At 43.4% G+C, this 22895-nt stretch overlaps 1 protein-coding gene across 1 annotated transcript in view; it reads left to right on the forward strand.

The window, feature by feature from the left end:
* Positions 1-22895, forward strand: part of dnah5l (dynein, axonemal, heavy chain 5 like) — a 111209-nt gene that overhangs the window by 6710 nt on the left and 81604 nt on the right. The window contains exons 14-41 of the mRNA XM_072711707.1: positions 198-317; positions 1400-1601; positions 1689-1784; positions 2730-2903; positions 3331-3420; positions 3640-3795; positions 4187-4317; positions 4818-4969; positions 5690-5894; positions 6423-6510; positions 6620-6743; positions 7133-7302; positions 8324-8416; positions 8725-8928; positions 9306-9386; positions 10424-10828; positions 11873-11991; positions 12642-12778; positions 13717-13879; positions 14060-14171; positions 14358-14486; positions 15771-15970; positions 17167-17320; positions 17680-17946; positions 18456-18584; positions 19104-19319; positions 19948-20094; positions 20226-20398. Coding sequence (XP_072567808.1) covers positions 198-317; positions 1400-1601; positions 1689-1784; positions 2730-2903; positions 3331-3420; positions 3640-3795; positions 4187-4317; positions 4818-4969; positions 5690-5894; positions 6423-6510; positions 6620-6743; positions 7133-7302; positions 8324-8416; positions 8725-8928; positions 9306-9386; positions 10424-10828; positions 11873-11991; positions 12642-12778; positions 13717-13879; positions 14060-14171; positions 14358-14486; positions 15771-15970; positions 17167-17320; positions 17680-17946; positions 18456-18584; positions 19104-19319; positions 19948-20094; positions 20226-20398 — 4437 coding nt within the window. The remainder of the gene's footprint in view (positions 1-197; positions 318-1399; positions 1602-1688; positions 1785-2729; positions 2904-3330; positions 3421-3639; positions 3796-4186; positions 4318-4817; positions 4970-5689; positions 5895-6422; positions 6511-6619; positions 6744-7132; positions 7303-8323; positions 8417-8724; positions 8929-9305; positions 9387-10423; positions 10829-11872; positions 11992-12641; positions 12779-13716; positions 13880-14059; positions 14172-14357; positions 14487-15770; positions 15971-17166; positions 17321-17679; positions 17947-18455; positions 18585-19103; positions 19320-19947; positions 20095-20225; positions 20399-22895) is intronic.

Consider the following 22895-nt stretch of genomic DNA (forward strand, 5'->3'; position numbering starts at 1 on the left):
TACACACTAATCCGGGAGTCTATATCAGGTAGCACCGGCTGTACATGCGAACAATAACCCACGTAAATATGCAGAGCTGGTGTGGGGAATGAGCTCCCAGCCTCGGAAGGGGAAACAATGGCTGCAATGCAATGCATAAAATGGCTTAAATGGTATTTAATATAAATATTTTGATTACAACACACACTCATTTTCAGAACCGAGCTGCTGAAGAGGATCAAGGAATGTTCTCAGCTCAACCAAGAGTACCAGCAGTGCTTTCAACGAGTTCGAGAAAAGATCCGGGAAAACCCAGAACACCGGCAATTTGAGTTCAGGTATCTAAACATCGGTAAACACAATGAGGAAGGATCCATGTGATATATCCCATAGTAAACTGTTTATTTTTAAGAAAGAGAGATAAATAAGACGCTTTGATACTAACTCATACAACATCACAGGTGACTCTAGGTTTCTAGGAGAGAGTGAACAGGGTGAGAGAGGCCAAGCAGTCACCCAGATCAGCGGCGTGTAGAGACAGGGGCACACTCAGACATGGGCACACTCAGCCAGGGGCACACACAGACAGGGACACACTCAGTCAGGGACACACTCAGACAGGGACAGACTCAGTCAGGGACACACTCAGCCAGGGGCACACTCAGCCAGAGACACACTCAGACAGGGGCACACTCAGCCAGGGGCACAATCAGCCAGGGACAAAATCAGCCAGGGACACACTCAGCCAGGGACACACTCAGACAGGGAGACACTCAGACAGGGACACACTCAGACAGGGGCACACTCAGACAGGGGCACACTCAGCCAGGGACACACTCAGACAGGGGCACACTCAGACAGGGACACACTCAGACAGGGACACACTCAGCCAGGGGCACACTCAGACAGGGACACACTCAGACAGGGGCACACTCAGCCAGGGACACACTCAGACAGGGGCACAATCAGCCAGGGACACACTCAGACAGGGGCACACTCAGACAGGGACACAATCAGCCAGGGACACACTCAGACAGGGGCACAATCAGCCAGGGACACACTCAGACAGGGGCACACTCAGACAGGGACACACTCAGACAGGGGCACAATCAGCCAGGGACACACTCAGACAGGGACACACTCAGCCAGGGACACACTCAGACAGGGACACACTTTTAGACACACTTACAGTAATTAATACATTAATACAGTTAATACAATTACAGTAAATTGTGGTTAGAAATTGATAGGACTAACAAGCCAAATTATCAAATGCAAACTTACAATTCAATTGAATTTCTTTGAACTTTTCAAATAATATTTTCATCTGATGAGTGCAAGACCCAACTGCACGTCAGGCCCCCTGCACCCCCCAGTAACGTTGCCTGTGATCACAGTCTGACTCATCTTCTTACGATAGTGAGAACTACATCTTTGGGAAGTTTGATGCTTTCTGCAAACGCTTGGAAAAGATTGCGGACATGGCCGACACGATGGAACGTCTCTCGGATCTACATCACATAAAGATTGAAGGCATTGAGAAGATTCACGTCCGCTATCAGACCATAGTGACCAGCACCAAGTCCAAGGCCTACAACGTGCTTGACCACCGAAAGCCTGAGGTTCTAATATCAATGTAATAATCCCTAATTATTTATAATAAAATGGGAAGTATCAATGACTGAAATATGTCTTTGCTTCTCTCACAGTTTGAGAATGACTACAAGGAGTTCAGGTACCAGGCTGATGGACTCTTTCAATCACTCCAGATGCTGCTTGAGTCCTGGTTTGAACAGTTACCATCGGTGAGTCTACGTTTTATTTCATATTTACAATAGTTTGCTCAATGTGGCATATAGTACCCATCAAAAAGCCTGGACACACCTGTGTTACGGTGACAGGGCATGATGCAGGCAGAAATGAGGTGAGGATCCACTTACGGCTCCAGACAAAGGGGTTTATTAAACAAGCTGGACACACTGGGGAAGACACAACATAAAAGGGACCACGAGGGGACAAAAGGCAAATGGGGACAACAAGATGTGATTTAAAGACACCACAGAATAACACAATTAGGGCGCAATTGTAGAGCACAACATACAATGGCTGACTGGAGAACCGAGCAGGAGTAGGTACTTAAATACACACAAGGCACGTCACAGGACAGGTGAGAACAATACCCAAATAACCAATCAATGAAAGCACAGGCAATAAGCAACAGTTGGGGCTAATTAACAGAACTAGAAAGCTTATCAGACATTAAAACTGGGAGACAAACCAGACACTGGTACTATAATGCAAAGCTAATCGATGCGGAACAAAAAGGTACAAAACAAAAACCAGAACAGAACACAAGTTGGGCAAACTGATGACAGAAAATAGAAATTAATAAACACTTGGGAAACAGAAAAACCAATAAATACAAAAAAGATAAGACCTGCCCAGCCTTGACTGTAGAGTTAACTGCCTAATCCACGCACTGCACCTACTGAGCTTTGCAGCAGGCAGAGGAACAGGGAAGATACATTAGGGACTCGTACAAAGACAGAGGAGGCAACAGGATGGCTAGCAACACCTGCTGGTCAAGCGGGGAAGGGCAGGGATGGACGGGCGCTGACCCTGACAACCTGCTTTTAATGCAATTTTCTTTATTTTCACTGTGTTATTCACCTTATAATAAAAGGCCTTGAGGCAAGTAAAAGATATCAAATATTGTGATAAGGAACATTTTTCTGTTTGTTTTCCCTTAGATTGAGCAAAAGCTAGATCTACTGGCCAAATTCGAGAATGTTATTGGGGACCAGCTTGACCTAGCAGAGAAGTATCTGGCAGTGTTGCAACTTTATGGCAGAGATCTGGAGCTGATGCGTAAGCTGTTCCAGAAGCAGGGGGCTGATCCCCCCATCCAACGCAATGTGCCCCCAGTGAGTTACTACGCCCAATGTATGTCGGAGAGTGGGCCTCTTATGTAGGAGTATGTCTTTGCTTCCGCAGTTGTGCTACATGGCAAAGATGGAGATGTTTCCGAGTTTTATATCATCATCATAAGAGCTGATCTATAGTTTTAGATATATTATTTGTGTAATTTCTTGTGTATAGATAACAAGGAAATACACATGGCAATTACAGTATTTTGAAATATCAATAAATTATCAAACAGAACTTTGTTTGAAATATATGGTTTCTAGATGGTAATTAAGATTAAATTTTAGTTAGACATCTACCCATTGGTGTTTTTAATCTGCCTTTTTGGTGCTACTTATTCATTCATTCATTCATTCATTTGTTAATCTTATCATTGTTGTTGTTGCTGTTGATCTTGTTTTCTTTATGCTTTATTTTTTTGAACAGATTGCTGGAAAAATAATGTGGTCTCGTCAGCTCTACAGAAAAATCGAATTACCCATGAAAGTTTTGAAGAACAAAATAGATGTCCTGCAGGTATTTGCAAAATTTTAAAAATAAAAAATGGTACTAAAATTGAATTATCATACCTTTTAAAGAAATTGCAACTTCACTTAAATGAAATCATCCTCGGCGATATAAAAAAATAAATAAATGTACATTATTTGTATATTTTTTAATTGTTTTTATAGTACACGGCTTTCCTGATATTCTTTAGGCAGTAAACTGGTTGCCACGGTAACTGCCTCGACACAGGTGCCACTGATGAAGAGGGCAATCAGGAACTACAACAAGATGGCTGCCGACCTGATCAAGTATGAGCTGCTACACCACCGGGGCTGGTCCCGCACCACGGAAGTCGGACTGCGTTGCCTCAGTGCATCCTTGCTTGTTAGATCCCCTGAAACCAAGGTACTGCCATACAGAAATAGCAAAAGTCACACAAAAGGCTTATTGCATAGTGGCTTGCAGAGTGGATGAGCCAGGGAGCTCAATGACTGAAAGGGTTAGAGATTGTTTTGTGATGTTGGTAAAACTAGGGTCAAGCCTTAACTTCATCAGATCAGTTCTTCTTTGGGACCCTGTGGCCTAGCCGGTTAGGATGCTGGTCTTCTAATTGAAAGGATGTTGGTTCAAATCCTAGGGTTGGTGAGGTGGTTCTGTTGTTGGGCCCTTAACTCTCTATTGTTCCAAGGATTATATGACCCTGCTTTTTCAAAAAATAAAAATGTAAGTTGCTATTCATAAAACTAATTCCTAAATAAATAGTCAAGTCTGTCTTATTCTTTCTCCACTGTATGAGCTGTATGTCAATCTAGACCCGATGATCTCCGAAGTGCTGCAAGAAGCCAAGCACATGCACAGGATGGGTTTTGAGGTTCCAGAAGTGGTCCTCAAGGTCAATGAGGCTGAACTGAAATCCAAGCAAATCATGTGAGCGAAAGTAACAATGACACAAGAAACATTGCATGGCTTATTCTATTTCATACATTTTTCTGTTGAAAAATGTCTATTGCCAATTTGGTTTAATTTTGATTTATATTTTCTTTCTTTTGTGAATCCTTGCAGTTCTCTTTTAGCGACCATGTGTATTTGAATTCACACTAACATTATGGCCTTGGCGTTAATGTTACCTCTGTAACATTAACATTTCAGCATTAACATCTGTACCTGTGATCAGAAGGTTGCCAGTTCAAATTCCAGGGTTGCCAGGGTGATGTGATTGATGTTCCCCTGAGCAAAGCCCTTAATCTGTAATCGCTCCAGGGACTGACCCTGCTCACTCAATCGTACGTCACTTTGGATGAAAGTGTCTGCTTAATGAAGTTATGTGTGTGTCTTTGTAGTGTGGAACTCTGCAGGTCATGATAATTTGTCACCACCATGCTTGGAACCCATGCCAGACTGGATATGTTTGCTCACTGACTTCCCAGGTTGCATGAGATGCTGAACGATATGGAGGAAGCTAAGAAGCGGATCCCCACTATCCTGCAGCCGCTCATGCAGCCGTTTCACAGTCATATTGATGAGGGCATTTCTCCTGGGCTCACCATGCTCTCCTGGAGCTCTACCAACACGGAGAAATGTAAGTCATGCTGTACCAATAACACTTTCATCATATCCCCTTATTTTGTAAGTAGTATTGCGTTAGGAAAAGGAAGAATTTTTTGCTTATGCAAAGCGCATAGTTTTGGGTCCTGTACTTAAAGTGCTTTAAAGCAAATACATTATAGGCTTTTATCTTGGCACTGCCTCTGGCATTGGGGAAATATGGGTCTTGGCTCACGCACTTTTGCTTTGTGTTGTTTTTTTTTTGTGCCCAAGCTACAGAAGTTGTAGCTTGCTTAATTTCGAATCCATTGTTCCTTACTGGAAATGCGCCTTTTACATACTTATTGGTAGTAACCAGTGAAATAAAGTATTAGTGCAGCAAAGATCACTTTACTAAAAACATGTTGCCTACATAAAATTTATATTTCTTCAATTTTGTTTTGTTTGTTGATGGATTAACCACCATAAGCAGAATTAAAAACGACAGTGGGTGGGATAATTAAAAAAGCATCAAGTGGTCCTTTTTTAAAATGTTTAGTTATTTTTGGAGAGGTTTCACAAGACCCTTACTATGAAAATATTATTTTGTTTAAGAAATCGCAAAATGATTTCAAAAATAATTAAGATGTTACCGTTTTCAGAAAATTTAAACTGTTATGTATGTTTTGCTTGGCGAGGCGTGCAAGAGGTTTAAAGGGCTCTTTGATGAGCCACAAGTAGGACTAACTGGAAAGCTACCCTTTTGCTCACATAGTTGTGAAGAACGTGTACAGTGTGCTGCATGAGCTGGGGCACATCGGGAAGACGGCCACGGACATCCTGGAGTGTCGTATCGAGCGAGTCCTGCAGGCCATGTGCTCCAGCTCCCTGCTGGTGTTGCTAGAGGAGCCCCTGGCACCTTCTGCTTTTCAGGGGCTGGCTGAGGGCACCGTGACAGCTGCGGCGCTGAGGCTCAGATCGTGAGTATTACCCTAATGCCACCATTATGTATGGCTCAGTGGCTTAGGGTGCTGTGTCCATTATCGGAAGGTCATTGGTTCAAATCCCAGGGTCGACTAAGTGGCTTTATCATTGGGGCCTTGAGCATGGCCCTAAACCCAAGACGGCTCCTGCGACTGACCGACCCTGCATTCTCAATATATATATATTCTCTAATGCTTACAGGAAGTGGATGGCAGAATGGTCTCCAAAACAATCTGCAATTTCAGCAAATAACTTAATTTTGAAATATTTGTATCTATGTATTATGAGTGACGAATCTTATTTGATTTTTATGTGTATTTTAGTTCCTTTATTAGTCTGACTTGAGTACAGTATATTATATAATTATGGAATATTATTTTGCGCATGTCTTTTCACAAAGTGCTGTTTGTCAGGACTAATGTCCTGACAAACAGCTGGCTGTTTATTTTCAGTCAGACATCATAGACAATATGTCATGTCACTGACTCTTCACTAAGACTATTTCTGTGTTGGTTTTTTCCAAGGCAAAGCCAACAGGTGGAGAGATCCATGTACCTGCTAATCGAGAGCATCAAGAGCAAAATGAAACCCGAGGAGAAGGTCAACCTGGAGGTGGGTTATCGCGCCGTTAATTAACATGATTTACCATCCTTAACTAACAGGACTTATGCATTTGACTTGCACTCACTTGGTCAGCCTGTGACTGACTTGTCTTTGTCAGGAATCCTTCCACTGTCTGCACCCCGACGCCAAAACGAAGGTGCGATGCCTGTCTTGTCTGCCCTGCAAGTTCTACAACATGATGGGCCAAGTTTGCCAAAGGAACACGGATGCTTTAGTCAAAGGTCAGCAACAGAATTGCTGCATTGATAATGAAATGATTGTTGCTTTGATTATTGGCAGGGGTGCATTCACATGGTCAGAATGCCCCCTACTATTTTCTATTATAGTGCAGTGGTTGATCCCTGATCACAATAATTTTCGGGGCGGGGGGGGGTTCCCAACAATATGGTTGTAAAAATGTTAGGGGGATCGGTCACACTGTCTGGATTTAATAGTATTTCAGTCCGGACTCGTGTATATACGTAAAAAATGTATTGGTTTAAACAAGATGCTGCATTTTATTTTGGAATATAGGATGGCAACTCCAGGATTAAAATTTTATTACATAAGGTTTGGGGACATTCAGTTGTGGGTTTTTTTAATTTTTCTGATATCTCCGTTTTTATTTTAGCTACGAAATTGTCACTGGACGCACTAAAGAGAAGACTCCATGTTAGCAGTTCTAAGTATCAGATGTCCTCCCGGCTGAGCAGGTCCACCACCCAAGCCCCTCTCTTCAGGGCTTCCATCCAGCTGGCAATTCCGAACATCGTCATGAGGCCCAGTCTGGAGGAAATCCAGGTAATCGTTCTGGTGTTCACTTTGCTTAAGGGATAAAAAGTTTAGAGAATTTGAAGTCATGACTGTTGGGGGTGGGGGGGGGGGGTTCAGGGGCAGGGCCACAGGGCCACTAGCCCCAGCTGAAAGCTTATTGGCCCCCAGAGTGTCCTCTCCCCAGTCATTCACCAATTCAAACTCAGTGATGGGCGGTAGCGCCGCTACATGTAGCGAAGCTATTAGTTTAGCTACATTTTCTAGTAGCTTGCCTGTAGAGTCGCTGATTTCTGAATCAAATAACTTTCCTGTAGTTACGTTATTTTTTTTATAAAGTAGCGACGTAGCGTCCACAAAAGCTACAATTTCCAGGACATGTCTGAGAAAAGCAGAGGTTTCCTCTGCAGTATGATTTTGAAACGCAACAGACAGAAATAAAGCATGTTCATGCGCAACCTTCTACTCTGCTTCTACTGCCTGTCTATCGAAACACGCATGTGTATGGCAGCGTCATGAGATCGATACTGCAGTTTCAGTTTCTGTCCTGAATGCACTGCGGCTGTCTGTGTAAGCGCTGCTGCTCTCGATTGCCACTCCCGGCTGTCACGTGACTCAGCGGCGCCAGGCAGGCAAACAAGACTTACACGCGCGCACACACACACACACACACACACACACACAGAGTGTAATATTTACAGTAAAGTATTGAATTCACAATAATTAAACAGTAGAGATAGTTCGGGGTTTAATCACCAGATGGAGTTTATTACACCCATACTACTACAACCCACACACTCGCACTGCCCCGTTTACTCCTCATACACACGGTGGGCGCACGCACACATACACGCACGTTACGTACAACAATAAACATTAACAATTATACATGACATTTATAATGATGATTACTGAGAGCTGTGTACTGTGCAAGCTGGCATCAGTCCAACAATCAAGCAATAAGCTTGAATAATAGTGTCTTGAAATAGTGTCGTATGCGAGAGTTTGTTAGCTTGTGATCATTTATATTGTTCTTTTTCATACATTTCAGAGTATGCTTAATAAAACTGTGAACATTGTGCTGTCCTTGGGGAGGGATATTCCACTGTGGACATTTTCTCATCTCCATCACAAGCAGTTGCAGGTAAATTCACCAACATACCAGATTAAACAATAGTTTCTGTTCATCGTATTTCTTCATATAGTTCAGATCGGGCATTAACAATGGGCACATTACTTGACCTTAAACCAAAGTTGATACATTTCCAGAATTTAGTCTAATTGCTTTGTTGATGACCATATTTTGATGTTTAGGTCTTCTCACCTATTTTCCTTGCTGCATATTATGTACCAATCCGGCATTGTTGGAATACTGATTAAATACGATCGATCACAGTCTCAGCACAGAGTGATCCAGCTTGGGAATTCACTGCCGTCCCCAATTTGTCCCAGGCTGAGCAAAACGCCATCAGAGATGCTGGGGACGACAGCCTGCCGACAAAGCAGATCCAGCTGAAGCCTCTGGACCGGCAGCTGAGCGAGCACAAGGACATCTCCAAGGTGGTGGTCCAGCTGGCCTCCATCGTGTCGTCGCTCAAGACGGATGCCGTCGACGTGCTGGAGGAGTTCGCTCACTTCTCGGCACTGTGGAATCAGGTGTGCTGTCGCTGGTTGATGATGTAACCTCTTAACTCTAGCAAGCAACAGCCTCACACTTCCTGGGTTTCCTTTCACTCTGTGTTTGCGGTTTGCACGTTCTCTCTGGGTTTCTCCAGGTTCTTTGGTTTCATCCTGCAGGTTCAGAGACATGCAATTAGATGAATTGCCATCTGTAAATTGTCTCTATATATGTCATTTTGGCTGTATATGTATTTATGCTATTTGATGGACTGGGGTCTTGTCTGAGTTGCTCCCCTGCCTTGTACCCTGCGGTATCTGGGCCTTGTATTGGATAAGTGAGATGGATTAAAGGGTAGATTTACGTCTTCATTTTTTCAACGTGTAAATTGATTTGTATCATTCTTTCCTTATAGGATCCAGAAGAACAGTTGAAAATATTTTTGGAGAGCCAGCCTTCTCTATCAGAATTTAATGCTCAGATTACTTTCTACTCGGTGAGTATTATCCGTGAACCTTTTCAAAGAGAAGCTGTTGGAAGATGCTTGTTTTCAGTTACTCTGTGTAATGCTAAAGCTAATATTAAGTACAGCGAATGGGCAGCACTGCTGCCTCATGTCTCCTGGGTTGAGGTTATGAATCTCCATCAGCTCTGTTTGTGTGGAGTTTGCACATTTCCCTCATGTCGCGGGTTTCTTCCCCAGTTCAAAGGCAGGCAGTTACAAGTACCAGTCTCTACAGCAGGGGTCTCCAACTCCGGTCCTGGAGAGCTACCGTCCAGTAGGTTTTCTATCCTACCTGGCTTCTGATGAGCCACACCTGTTCTCGGGTAAATGCCAGGAGCAGGTGTGGCTCATCAGAAGCCAAGTGGGACAGAAAACCTACTGGATGGTAGCTCTCCAGGACCAGAGTTGGAGACCCCTGCTCTACAGGGTGGAGTACTGGGCATGTCGAAATATTTCTGGGCTGGTTGAAAGGGGGGGGTGTCAAACGGTTGGTGGGTGTTGAAAGGTTTATGGGGTTGACGCCTGGACTAGAGTGTGGCGAAGTGGGTTGAATGATGGACATACATTCATTTGCGCTTTGTGGCAGTATGGTGGTATGTGTAAGCAATCATAGGACATGTCTTCCACTATATGAACAAGCATGCCATGTTCTCCCATGCATGCGTGGGTTTCCTCCCACAGTCCAAAGACATGCAGATTAGGTCACCTGGCTACTCTAAATTGCCCATAGGTGTGAATGTGAGTGTGTGTGGCTGTTTGTCTGTGGTGGACTGGCGACCTGCCCAGGGTGAACCCTGCCTCTCGCCTGAAGATGTTGGGAATCTTACACTCAAGGAAATGATTATAATTTATGTGTGCTGCTTGGGATTTGAACCTTCAACCTTTGCGTTGCTAGCGTAATGCTCTTGTTGTTGAGCTACAGGAGCATTCCTGCTGAGGGGCGCTAAAAAAAATTAATCTTAGATTGTAACAATAGCCCCAGATATTGCTGAATTGCTAACTTCAGTCTGTCTTTTTTCTCCATGAAGAAACTGGAGGCCCAGATTGAAGATCTGCCAGCGAACTGCACCGTGGGCTCCGTCCTGTTTGACACAGAGCAGCTCAAACTGTCCCTAACTCAGGAGTGCCGAGCCTGGAAGAGGGCGTTTGGGGCATCGTTGAATCGCCGAGCCTCGGCCGACATGGCTGAGATCTACACTTTCGTGGACAGCATGAGTAAACGGCTCCAACGCCCAATCGAAGATCTGGAGGACGTCAGGGGAGCCATGGCTGTCCTCAGGGAGGTGCGGGAGGCGGAGATCCGCATGGACATGATGATCGGCCCGGTGGAGGAGTCCTTCGCCCTCCTCAACCGCCACGAGCTCTCCTTCAGTGACGGGAATGCGGAGAAAGTGGACGGCTTGGCATACGCATGGAGGAACCTCAACGCACTGGTGGGCATATGCAAGATGGGCACATTTATGTGTATTTGTTTAGGAAACGCTTTTGTCCAAAGCGACGTGCAAGTGACACTGCACACTGCAAACATATGGCTGTCAAGGAGTTGACCAGGCGTAAGTGCAGTTTGGCTCAGCTTCCAGTGAATGAAATGAAGTGTAAGCAGTACTGGAGCAAGCACTGCATCTTATATAGCACCTTTCAAACATAGAAAGAATCTAATGTAATATACAATCAGCAGAAACTAAACACTAAGAACATTCTGGGAACATGGAGGGGGGATGCTGGTGGTGTTCATGAAACAGATGGGTCTTGAGGCAATTCTTGAAGATGGAGAGGGAATCCAATGATACATAGCAGGTCTGATCCAGCACTGTTACCTAAGGCTGTCTTTCCTTGTGCAGGGCTGTCGGAGTGTATTTATAAAGCCTTGTACATCTGCTGCTTCTGTGACAGGGGAATTAACTAGGTTAAAACAAACATAGGTGTGTTAAACTGTGGGGTGCAGTCTCTAGTGGCAATTCCATTGACCTGAGGTCTGTGCATTTTGAAGATGTAGACTGAAAAACCAGTGATGGAAACACTAACATGTGGAAAATAAACCATCAGATATCGCAAAAAAAGTTTTGACGTTCAGTTGAGGAAACTGCAATAGAATCAGAATGTGCTAATTAGTAGATATGTAAGACATGACAATTAGCTCATCTATAGGTACTAACTCATTGAAAGACCAATCCGTGTCGAAGTACAAATCTTAATCTCGCAGGATGATATGTGGGAAGTATTATTCGCATGGCATCCATTAACAGAAACATCATATTGGCAATTTAACTTTGTCAACTTGTTAGAAATTCACTTGTAATGTGCGTAAATTTTAATGGAAACATAGTTAGCGACAGCTCGAGTAGTGACATCTTATGGAAAAATGTGCAGTTGGCATTTTTAATGTCCACCTCTGGTAAGGTGACACATGGCTATGTCTAAGGTAAGGTGGCACGGATGAAACTGCCTTCTCAGAAACATGATATGCATATTTTCAGGTCAGGCAAACCCAGAACATTCTGGTGAGGATTCAGCCCACGATGAAGGCTGACTTGTTGACTTGTGTGGAAGCTTTCCAGACCTCTGTGCAGACTTTCTACTCAAGTTATGATACAAGGTATGGCCTGCGTCTCTCTTCAGGGCACTGTCCTTGTGAGAAACACCAAGTATACTGACGGAGCTGTAGGAAGCTATTTGTCAGGGTGAATGACTGGTTGGGAGTAGGGGGCTTTTACCAATTTAATTGAAGTGGGGGGAGGGGCTGGAGCACATCTCTGGCAGAATAGGGCACAAGGCTGTGGTAAACCCTGGAGGGGATGCCATTTAAACGTACAGAATAATTGTTACGTCTATAAAAACCTTACTCTAAAATGAATCTTGATATGAATCTTTAAGTCATTAATTAAAATTCATTACAAAATATTATGCATTTTTCGGTCATAGCTATTAGGATGGGAACTTAATATTAGCTTAGAGGATAGTAGTTATTTTCTTGTAAAACAAACAAAAAAAACAGATTCACAAGTTTGAGGTTTTTGTGCTAGATTCATTTTTCTGGCAGATCTCTCATGGAAACATTCTGCATTTACTACTGTCAGTGATCTCTCTGTGACTGAAATAAGTGTTTGCCAGTCTCAGCCTGTGAAAAGTACTGTATAGCCACAAAATGCAGTCATAGCCGAGTATTAACTGCCATCAGCTTGCGTTTCCAGCTGTACCTCAATGTTATGTTGTGACCCTAATGAGACTCACCCCGATCTCCTCTAGTGGCCCTGGGGTGGAGGGTCTGGCCCCCCGTGAAGCTAGCGACCGGCTGCAGGCCTTTCAGATCCAGTTTGACGAGCTCTGGAGGAAATACGTGACTTACTCTGGTGGCGAGGAGCTGTTCGGACTCACCGTGAAAGGTAGGGTCTCGGAGAAGTGGGTGGGATTCGGGGGCTGAGACCTGTCAGAGTGGGCGACTGTGGTGGGGTGGTGGGGGCAGCAATCTTCTGACGTCCAACAACCTTCCAATCACAGGCAGGCCCACGTGCCACTGCACATTACACACCGCATCTGTCAGGCAGGCCTGCAGAGCTGTGCTGAGGTCAGGCAGGCCTGCAGAGCTGTGCTTAGGTCAGGCAGGCCTGCAGAGCTGTGCTGAGGTCAGGCAGGCCTGCAGAGCTGTGCTGAGGTCAGGCAGGCCTGCAGAGCTGTGCTGAGGTCAGGCAGGCCTGCAGAGCTGTGCTGACTGAGGGTCACCAGAGCTCTGTAACCATGAACCCCAGTAATCATGCAGCACAAGCCGAAATCCAGCCTGGACCATGGTGCACAAAACAGTCATTTTCATCATTTTCTCTCTTATTTTAATAAAGTACGTGGTAAGGAAAGAATGTGTGCGCTTGATCCTGAGTGGAATCTTCTGGTAAACCTGCCTCCTTGGATAGCGACATGGGGGGGGGGCAACCGAAGGGAGAAAAGGGGTCATTTTTTTAATAAGCAGCCCTGCAAAGGCCTGGAAGCTGGACCTTCACTCCTAATCGCTCATCTAACGCATGGCTGAGGGCCTTGGCACTTCATGCCCCCCCCCCCCCCAATAATAAAAAAAAAACATCAGACATCTATCTCATATTCAGCCATAATGCATTTTTAAATATTCTGTCATAATTTTACGGTGACATCCAGATGATTGAACACCATGTCACGTCAAGTACTTGTGTTCCCTGTATACTGTCACAGCTAACAAAAAATGTCCGTCTTCTAGAATTAATATAATTTGTATAGATAATATGGTATGAGTGAGTGAAACTAGTCTGTTAACAAATATAATTTCTTATGTATTTTGCCTGTTTATCTCACACAGAGTATCCTGAACTTCAGAGAATAAAACGTGAGCTGGCTCTGCTCTCCAAACTTTACAGCCTTTATAACTCAGTCATTGACAGCATCAATGGCTACTATGATATACAGTGGAGTGACCTTGATACAGAGAAGATCAACAGCGAATTGCTAGATTTTCAGAACCGGTATGCATCCAGCATGCATTTCCCCCTCATTTATGTTGTATGCTTATAGTGTATAATTATATTTAACAGCAGAAACTCAAAAACAAATAGTGGTTAAAATGCACTTAGTGTAAATGATCACAATGTTTCAGTTCATGACTGGTGGAGATGGGTGCTTTATGTTTTCCATTGTTTTGCAAGAATTCGAAAGCTTCCCAAAGCCCTAAAGGAGTGGCAGGCATTTAACGACCTCAAGAAGAAAATCGATGACTTCAGTGAGACTTGTCCTCTACTGGACATGATGGCCAACAAGGTCAGTAACACGGTCTATAATCTGCCAGAGTGAACTGAAAGCCTTATTTAGATGAGCTACAATCTAAAAATGACTGATGTTATTTTCTTGCAATTTTATATTTGCGCACAATTTGCACACTTGCTGGACTTGCTGGACTTGCTGGTGGTACTGGGTAGTGACCCGGCTGGTGCATCCCTCTTACAGGCAATGCTGCCCAGGCATTGGCAGCGGCTCTCAGAAGTCACGGGACACACATTTGAGGTGGAGTCAGAGAACTTCGCCCTCAGGAACATCATGCAGGCTCCTCTCCTGAAGAATAAAGAGGACATTGAGGTACGGTATTGCGTGCTCTAGGCACTGTGTCCTGTTTCCCGAAGAGCCGCAGCGTAGCACATAAATCACTGTCGCACATTTTCACCGTTTAATGTTGTATTCAATAAAATATATACCTGTAACTACTTATTGCACATCAATGTTGTCTGTCATTACACCAGTTATAACCTCTTTTGTTGAAATTTTGGTTTTATTCTGAAAATTGTGATTCACCAAAGCAACACGCTAAGAGTTAATTAAATGATCACTGGAAATTCACTGACAAATATGAAATGTAGTCATTCGTATGAAATTTTTATTGCATGTACTGTATGTATGTAACTATTTACTTAACACATACAACATTCCTTGTACAAACTTGTATTCCTGTCTAACTATTCCTCATGAATGAATAATGAATCATTTATCCATCCATCATCCATATACTTGCTTTTTATTTTTAAATTTAATTGATTACGCTACACAAGTAATTCAGTATACTATTAAATTCCTTTATTGTTATTGATTACGTTCTACAGTTTTTCTCGATTGCTTTGGCACATTTCTCCGATCAGTTTATGCATATAGCACAACACTATGGTTTAGCTGCAAAAGACTGTAACTCACCTAAACAATTAACTCATGTCTCATAACTAATAATTCTATCAATGAATTAGTCAGTGCTACTAAAATGAAATGTGCCCTCAGCATCGTATTAACCATGAGAACCAAAATGCTTAGATATATTGCCAAAGTGGCAGTTTGCTCCAGAGCTCCACAATTTTGGATGACTCATTTCCCTCTTTCTTACGGTCATATCCTGATCATTATTCTTAGCAATCGGATACTTATGCACGTCAAAGACACCAGCAGTTTCACCATTGCGAGGCTCTACATTACAGTATGTAAAGTTTGCTGGCGAGAGGAAATACTGCCATGTATGTTCCATGTAACTGTCATGTAACTTCTTCAGATCTCAAGACACAGTACAACAGCAAACAAAAGTCACACAGCACCGGATAACACAGTTGTACAGTAGCATCTGCATTCATGTACTAAAACAATTGGAAATTTGTGTGAAACAATGAGAAATGATGTTTCATGGTGCGGGGATTAGATTAGCTGTTTTGCAAATGCTAATTGTCATTTGGTGAAATGTGCCAAAGCAATTAAGTTATCAAATTACATGATAATCTATTGTGGGATTACTTTTGTTGTGAGAAGGTTCCCAGAGGTTCTTGCTTGCTGGGTGTAGCTTTGTGGGTCACCCTGTTTAATGTCGGTGTATTGTTTCACCCTGGACAGGACATCTGCATCAGTGCTGTGAAGGAGCAAGATATTGAAGGCAAGCTCCGGGCCGTGGTGGCGGAGTGGAGCAGCCATCTGTTTGTCTTCGCCTCTTTCAAGGGCCGTGGGGAGCTGCTGCTGAAAGGTTCGGACACGGCGGAGAAGGTTTCCCTCATGGAGGACAGCCTCATGGTCCTGGCGTCGCTCATGAGCAACAGGTGGGCGACATACAGTATGTGCAGTTTGCATTGTCTACCCTAGGGGGCAGCAGAGGACAGTCTTTGGGTATTATATCACATACACCTACTAGTGCCATTGTCTATGTTCCAGTTTACATCGATCTCAAGACAAATTTTAGATTTATGAGCAGTTATGAATGTGTCAGCTCCGCAGGGTTTAGCTTGCCCTAGGACCTGCGCTTTAGATTGTCACAACCCTCATTAGATAACTAATGAATGGATGGATGTTTGCTTGCTCGAAAAAGGTCACCTTTCGTCCTTAGGGGGGCATCAGTGTTTGCACTAGTTTATTTCTACAAAAATAGCTCTGAGATTTTGTAAAAATAATAATACAAAAAACAAGACAACAGGGTTATTTTAGTGTAAGGAATCAGTGACATTTTACAATAAGACTACTCTTATAAAGGGTTTATGAATGGCTTTTAATCAAATTATTTATTAGGTTGTAACACTTTGTGACTCATTAATGGACAGTTTAACAGTTTTTTATTATTATTATTGAGTCACTACCATTTATAAGTGGAAAATGGAGCCTTATTGTAAAGGGGTACCAGGGAATCATCTGGTAGGATTAAGTTTCATATGCCAGCAATATTTATGCTGTTTTCTTACTGCAACTCTAGGAGTACATGAACATGTCAACATATGTACATTAAATATATCACATGTAGGGATTGTATTTGCTGATGTGTTTTATCTCAGTAGGCTGACCTGGTTGCTTATATGTTTTGCATTCAAGTAATTGATTACAAGTATAGATAGACATCCAGAAATATACATTAACAAGGAGTATATAGTGTTTGTGATGCACATACTCATGTAGTTATGCTGGGTGTCAGTATTGTAATATTGTATCAGTTTTTCCATGCCTTCCTCTTAAAGCCTTGTGGTATACAGCATAACGTATGCGGGTTAAACGACACTTTACAGCTGCAACATCTGGCTACCAGCTTAAACAAAGTGTCTGTGGGCTCCCTCTGCACGTGCTTCTGACTTCCATTTGATTTGATTATATTCTTATTCTCTTAAGATTAGATGCTAAATAGTGCTGAAATATCTTAAGATATTTTTCCCCACTGACCACACCTGAATGGAGTCCGTATCAGCATGCTTTTCTGTTGTTCCAGATGTTGCTGTATTGTGATCTTCTGTGGTGATTGCCATCTGTTGTTTAGGTACAATGCTCCCTTCAAAGCCTCCATCCAGCAGTGGGTGCAGAAGCTATCCAATACCACCGAGATCATCGAGAAGTGGCTGACCGTGCAGAACCTGTGGATCTACCTGGAGGCCGTGTTTGTGGGAGGAGATATTGCTAAACAGCTGCCTCAGGTTGGAGCCCAAATGGAGATGTCATTAAGCTGTGTATCTGATGATTAACCCAGACCCGAAACCATTTTGGGTTTTGTATGTATGGTGCCAGGGGGAAGAGTGATAATAATGTGTAGATCTAGGATATTAAAGTTCAGATGGACATATGTCAGAATAGGATAATCGACGTATTGGTGTAAGAATGAAACTGAAAGATGGGTGTGAGACTGGGATGGTCACACTGCAATGCAGTACAGTTCTTCCCCACAGCAACCATTGTACGGCATGCAGTGCACACTGGATGGCACAGCACTGCTGGGCATGTGGCCCCCTGAGATTTATTCTTACATCCATTTGTTATTATGGGCCTAAATTTGTAGGAGGCAAAAAGGTTCCAGAACATTGACAAGTCATGGCAGAAGATCATACAGCGAGCGCATGAGATGCCCAACATGGTGCAGTGCTGCGTGGGGGACGAGACCCTGGGCCAGCTGCTGCCCCACCTGCTAGAGCAGCTGGAGCTCTGCCAGAAGTCCCTCACCGGCTACCTGGAGAAGAAGCGGCTGCTCTTTCCACGCTTCTTCTTCGTTTCGGATCCGGCCCTGCTGGAGATTCTTGGCCAGGCGTCCGACTCCCACACCATCCAGGTGAGATCCGCCATCCATATGATGCCCTCAGAGTGCAAAGAACTTGTACCTTCACATCCATGTCAGACTGTACGCAAAACCATAAATCCAGACTTATGCAAGAAATATCCAAGACCAGTAGTGGAGGAGGTGGTGAAGCAGGGAACCTTAACCCCCCACCCCCCGGTGAATTACCCTTTTCATAACAGACGCTCATGCAAAATTGGCAATAATCCAAACACCCCCCCCCCACACACACACTGTGATATCCCTGCCCTGCTCTGTTTTGAATGGTATGGGGTATTACTTCTGAGAGATGAGAACTGCCTGTATTTAATATATTGCTATACTTAGATTTATATTATGCAGTTGGTCATGGTGATTATTATACAACTTTACTAATAATGCAAAATAGACTGCGTTATAAGCTTGCTTTTTCACTACTGTATTTGTGCTGACTATTGCTAATCAGAGGCATGTCTATCTCTGTCTTTTTTCCCTCCCTGTTTAAATTTCCTTTTGATGCACAGCCCCATTTGCTGAGTCTTTTTGACAATGTCAGTCAAGTCAGTTTTCATGAGAAGAATTATGACCAGATCCTTAGTTTCCAGTCCCAGGAAGGAGAGTCAGTGGATCTCATACAGCCGGTCCTGGCACAGGTACTGTACATCCCTGAAAGGGCAGTGCTGTGGTATGCAGGCTTTTCTCCTGCTGTTGAAAACCTAATGGATTCCACTTTCAGAAATATATAATGTACCTGGAACACCACAGACAATGAATGGTTTCCAAAAGTTTTTGTAGTTTAAAATGTTACCCCTGAGATTCTTCAGCGTAACTATGTTTGACGGTAAATATATAAAGAATATTAGGGTGTAACATCTTTAAAGGACTGTGATACTTAATGTCATCTATATGGATCTGTCTGCTGAGATTCCTAAATTTTGCTTTCAAATGAAATTATATGCAAAAACTCAACTGTTTACAGAAAACAGAAGACTCATCCTCAGCATAAGCTAATACTATATTTAGTATCTTTGTGAAGGTGTGCTTTTATAAGCTGCTGAAACACAATACAGAAAAACAATTGTTGTCATTTTTCAAAGTGTGGAATTGGAAATGGGCACTTTAAGTGGAGGTTACCGGTCAGGAGGGAGCCGTGATCTGTGTTCTTGTCGTAGGGCAATGTGGAGTCTTGGCTTGGGCTCTTACTCGATGGCGTGAGGAAGACCATCCACAGCATCATCCGCCAGGCCCACTTGGCCATTAGTGACCCTGGGCTGAAGCTGGTGGAGTTCGAGTCTGTGTTCCCAGCACAGGTCGGCCTGCTTGGCATCCAGATGATCTGGACAAAGGATTCGGAGGAGGCCCTCAGTGTTGCCAAAGTGGACAAAAAGGTGCAGCCCCCCCCCTCCTCCCAAACCACTACAACCACAGCTGTAACTCATTGTTTTTAAGCATTGTCTTGGGGACAATACGTCTACACTATTATTCAAACTAAAATAATAATAATTAGGCTTGGCTTCCTTGCTGCAGAATACTAATTAGTGTTAAATTTCTCCACCCCAGGTAGCTGCTAAATAATTGCTTAACTGTTTTTGCCCAATCAGATATGAAAACACATTAGTCTGTTTGAAATTGTTGACTTGGGAAACAAAGAACAAGTTTATAATGATTAAGTCCAATCCAGCCTAATCAAGAACCTGCATATAGCATAGACCCAAGACCTAGAATTGGCAACATTGTTTCAGTTGTACATGTACACATAGTTATTTCAAAACACTGAATTTTCCTGGAGTTTCTTGGTGCTGTCTTTAATATAATACTGCAAATCGAATTTGAAGTTCAATTACAAATACACTTCTTATACTTATTCTATATAAATTTATAGTCCTTGATGGACTCACACTAAAGAAATGTTAGGTATGCATGATGTTCATTGTTCTAAAATGTCTGTTTAGATAGTAGGTCTGTTTAGATTGGTATCAATCTCAATATATATGTATATTTCTTTATCAAATCCAGATCATGCAGACCACCAATCAGAAGTTCTTAGATATCTTGAATGAGCTAATTGACATGACAACCAAGGACTTGACCAAGATGGAGCGAACAAAGTATGAAACACTGATCACCATCCATGTGCACCAGAAGGACATTTTCGACGACCTGGTGAGCTTGTCCACGCTCCTCTATTACCACACGAGTGCAAAAAACAGTCAAAAACAATTGTTACACTAAAGCAGTGTCTCTTGCGGTTGACAGTTTGTGGCACATAGGACACATCTCCCTTCTTTCTCCAGGTACGCATGAACATCCGCTCCACCAGTGACTTTGAATGGCAGAAGCAGTCACGCTTTTACTTCATCGAGGACACGGATAGGTGTATCATCCAAATCACCGACGTGGAGTTTGGTTACTGCAACGAGTATCTTGGCTGCACGGACCGCTTGGTCATCACTCCTCTGACTGACAGGTACCTTACTCACTCATCAAAATCAAGTTTTCCCCTCATACCTCCATAACTATATTGATAACATGAGTCATTCATAAAAGTTTATAGCACCTCAGTGCAGGCAATATGAAGCCAGGACCCTAGATTCCATATATCTGATAATGCAACAGGTAAGGTAGGTTGATGAAACCCATCCATCATTTATAGCACTTATCCTGTATAGCAGTTTCCCATGTTGGCCAACGGGGACCCACAGTCGGTCCACGTTATTGGTCCTTTCCAGCTCCATATCAGACACACCACATTTTGCTGGGAAGGAGCAAAAACATGGACTTTCCGGGGGTCCCTGAGGACCGAGTGGAGAAACGCTGCTGTTTAGGGTCACAGTGAGCCTGGAGCTTGTCCCAAGAGGCACACATTGGTAGGGTTTCGGGGGGTGTGGGGGGGGGGTTTGCACTTTTGCATAAGCAGTCTATTGGTACACTATACAGTAGGTCAGGGGTGGGCAGTTTTATCCGCAAAGGGCCGGTGTGTATGCAGGTTTATGGGATAACCTGTAGGTCAGCGGTTCAAACCCAGGTGTGAGGACTCTTCAGGCAATCAGTCCTCTAATTAGTAATCTAATTAGGGAATTGCAGCGAAAACCCGCATACACACCGGCCCTTTGCGGATAAGATTGCCCACCACTGCTATAGGTTATGTGTGCATCAGATTTGTACATTAACACGTTAGGTAAGCAAGATGCAGTTTTCTCCCCCCCAAGAGCAAACATCAAACTAGTTTATGGAGGCACAGGGAACATGGCCGGGGGCACCATCTCGGGGGGGCCACACTCAAACACACACAATCGCTAAGGGCAATTCAGGGACATCGATTCACTTTGACCACTTGTTTTTGGGCTGGGGGAAGAAACCAGAATCCCCATCGGGAAGTCACACAAAGACGGGGAGAACGAACAAGCTGCACACACACCAGTGGGCCTGGAGGGTGAGGCTGCAGTGTTAACCGCTGCACCCAGGTGGTGCCCCGCCTGCTGAAAAGACAGACATTCTCTTTCTACTGGTTTTAGAGTGGATTTGAAAGTGTATAGAATTACTCACCACCAGACTACTGACTGCCTCTTCACGGTATTACCAAAGATTCTGCCTTTGAATACAGCAATCTTGCAGATTTCTCATATTGATTTCTCATATTCTTCCGTCTTCCCAACCACTCTATCAGTACAGGGTCACAGTGGGCCAGGAGCCTATCCCAGTAAGCACAAAGCACAAGACGGGATAACAACCTGGTTTGTGTACCAGTCCATTGGCAGTTTAGAGATGCTGGTTTGGCTTACTGCATATTTACAGATTCAGGGAGGAAACCAGACTATGCAGAGGAAATCTGTGAAAATACAGACTATTGCCGACTTACAGCTGGGGTCCATTCTGAATGTCAGGCCATACATCGAAATGGACATATGTCAGAATAGGATAATCGCACTGACTTATACGTGTGAGACTGAGACTGGGAGATGCGCATGAGATTGAGATGGACACGTTGCCATACAATATAGTACTTTCCTGCAGCAACTATTGTATAATGTTTAATGCGGCCGTACGATAGCTGCCTGATATTTATTTATACATTAATTTATTTAATTTTAAGAAAATGAAGATAAAAACTTGGTATATGTGAGTCATTGTTGGGGACAGTCAATACAAGATGAATGTGCCGATTCCTGTTCTGTTGATAGCTGGTAAAGATGGTAGAGGATAAATGTGCATCCATCATGTTGAAGGGGAAGAAGGTGCAATGGTGTATGGCTCAGTGGCTCAGGATGATGTGCTCGTAATCAGAAGGTTGCCGGCCCAAATCCTGGGGTCGGTGGAGTGATGTCACTTCCCTGCTCTTTGTAGTTTTAATTAAAAAACATGTTCATCAGACAGTTAGCTTTGCCCATATAATATGGGAAAATGGCAAACATTTATATGCCATCCAAGTATTAAATTGTAAACATTCCAGATGGGTTTAAAAAGCATCTCAGAAACTGGGACTATAAGCAAGCAGACCTGAAAAGCATGAAGGGGAAGATTGTGTGGGTTTGCAGCATGTCCTTTCACAGCACATCGATCTTCCTCTGACGCTGTACCTTCACACCTCAAGCATGAGGATTATAAAAAGGGTGATTGACAAAAGCTTTTCCTGCTCAAAAGACGCGTCATTACAGAAAACAGGTGCCGAGCAGCATAGCTTAGCATGGGCACTCGTAGAAATGCGGGGAAAAAATACAGGCATTATCATTTTCCTCTTCTTGTCCTCGATGATGGCTTTCTGAGTGTTTCACAAAAGTAACGGCACGCTTTCTGAATTGCCTGAATATGACTTTCCAATTATGTTGTTTGTGAAAATCTAAACCGGCAATTACAGGCACCTCTCGCTGAGTCATTCTCTATCCATCTCCAGCTGAAGAACAGTTCACACTGAAGGAAAAATAAATAAATAAAACACAGAAGAGGACTTGGGGAGTGGGGTCAAG

The sequence above is a fragment of the Paramormyrops kingsleyae genome, chromosome 1 (assembly GCF_048594095.1).
Source record: "Paramormyrops kingsleyae isolate MSU_618 chromosome 1, PKINGS_0.4, whole genome shotgun sequence".
In the NCBI taxonomy this organism is placed as follows: domain Eukaryota; kingdom Metazoa; phylum Chordata; class Actinopteri; order Osteoglossiformes; family Mormyridae; genus Paramormyrops; species Paramormyrops kingsleyae.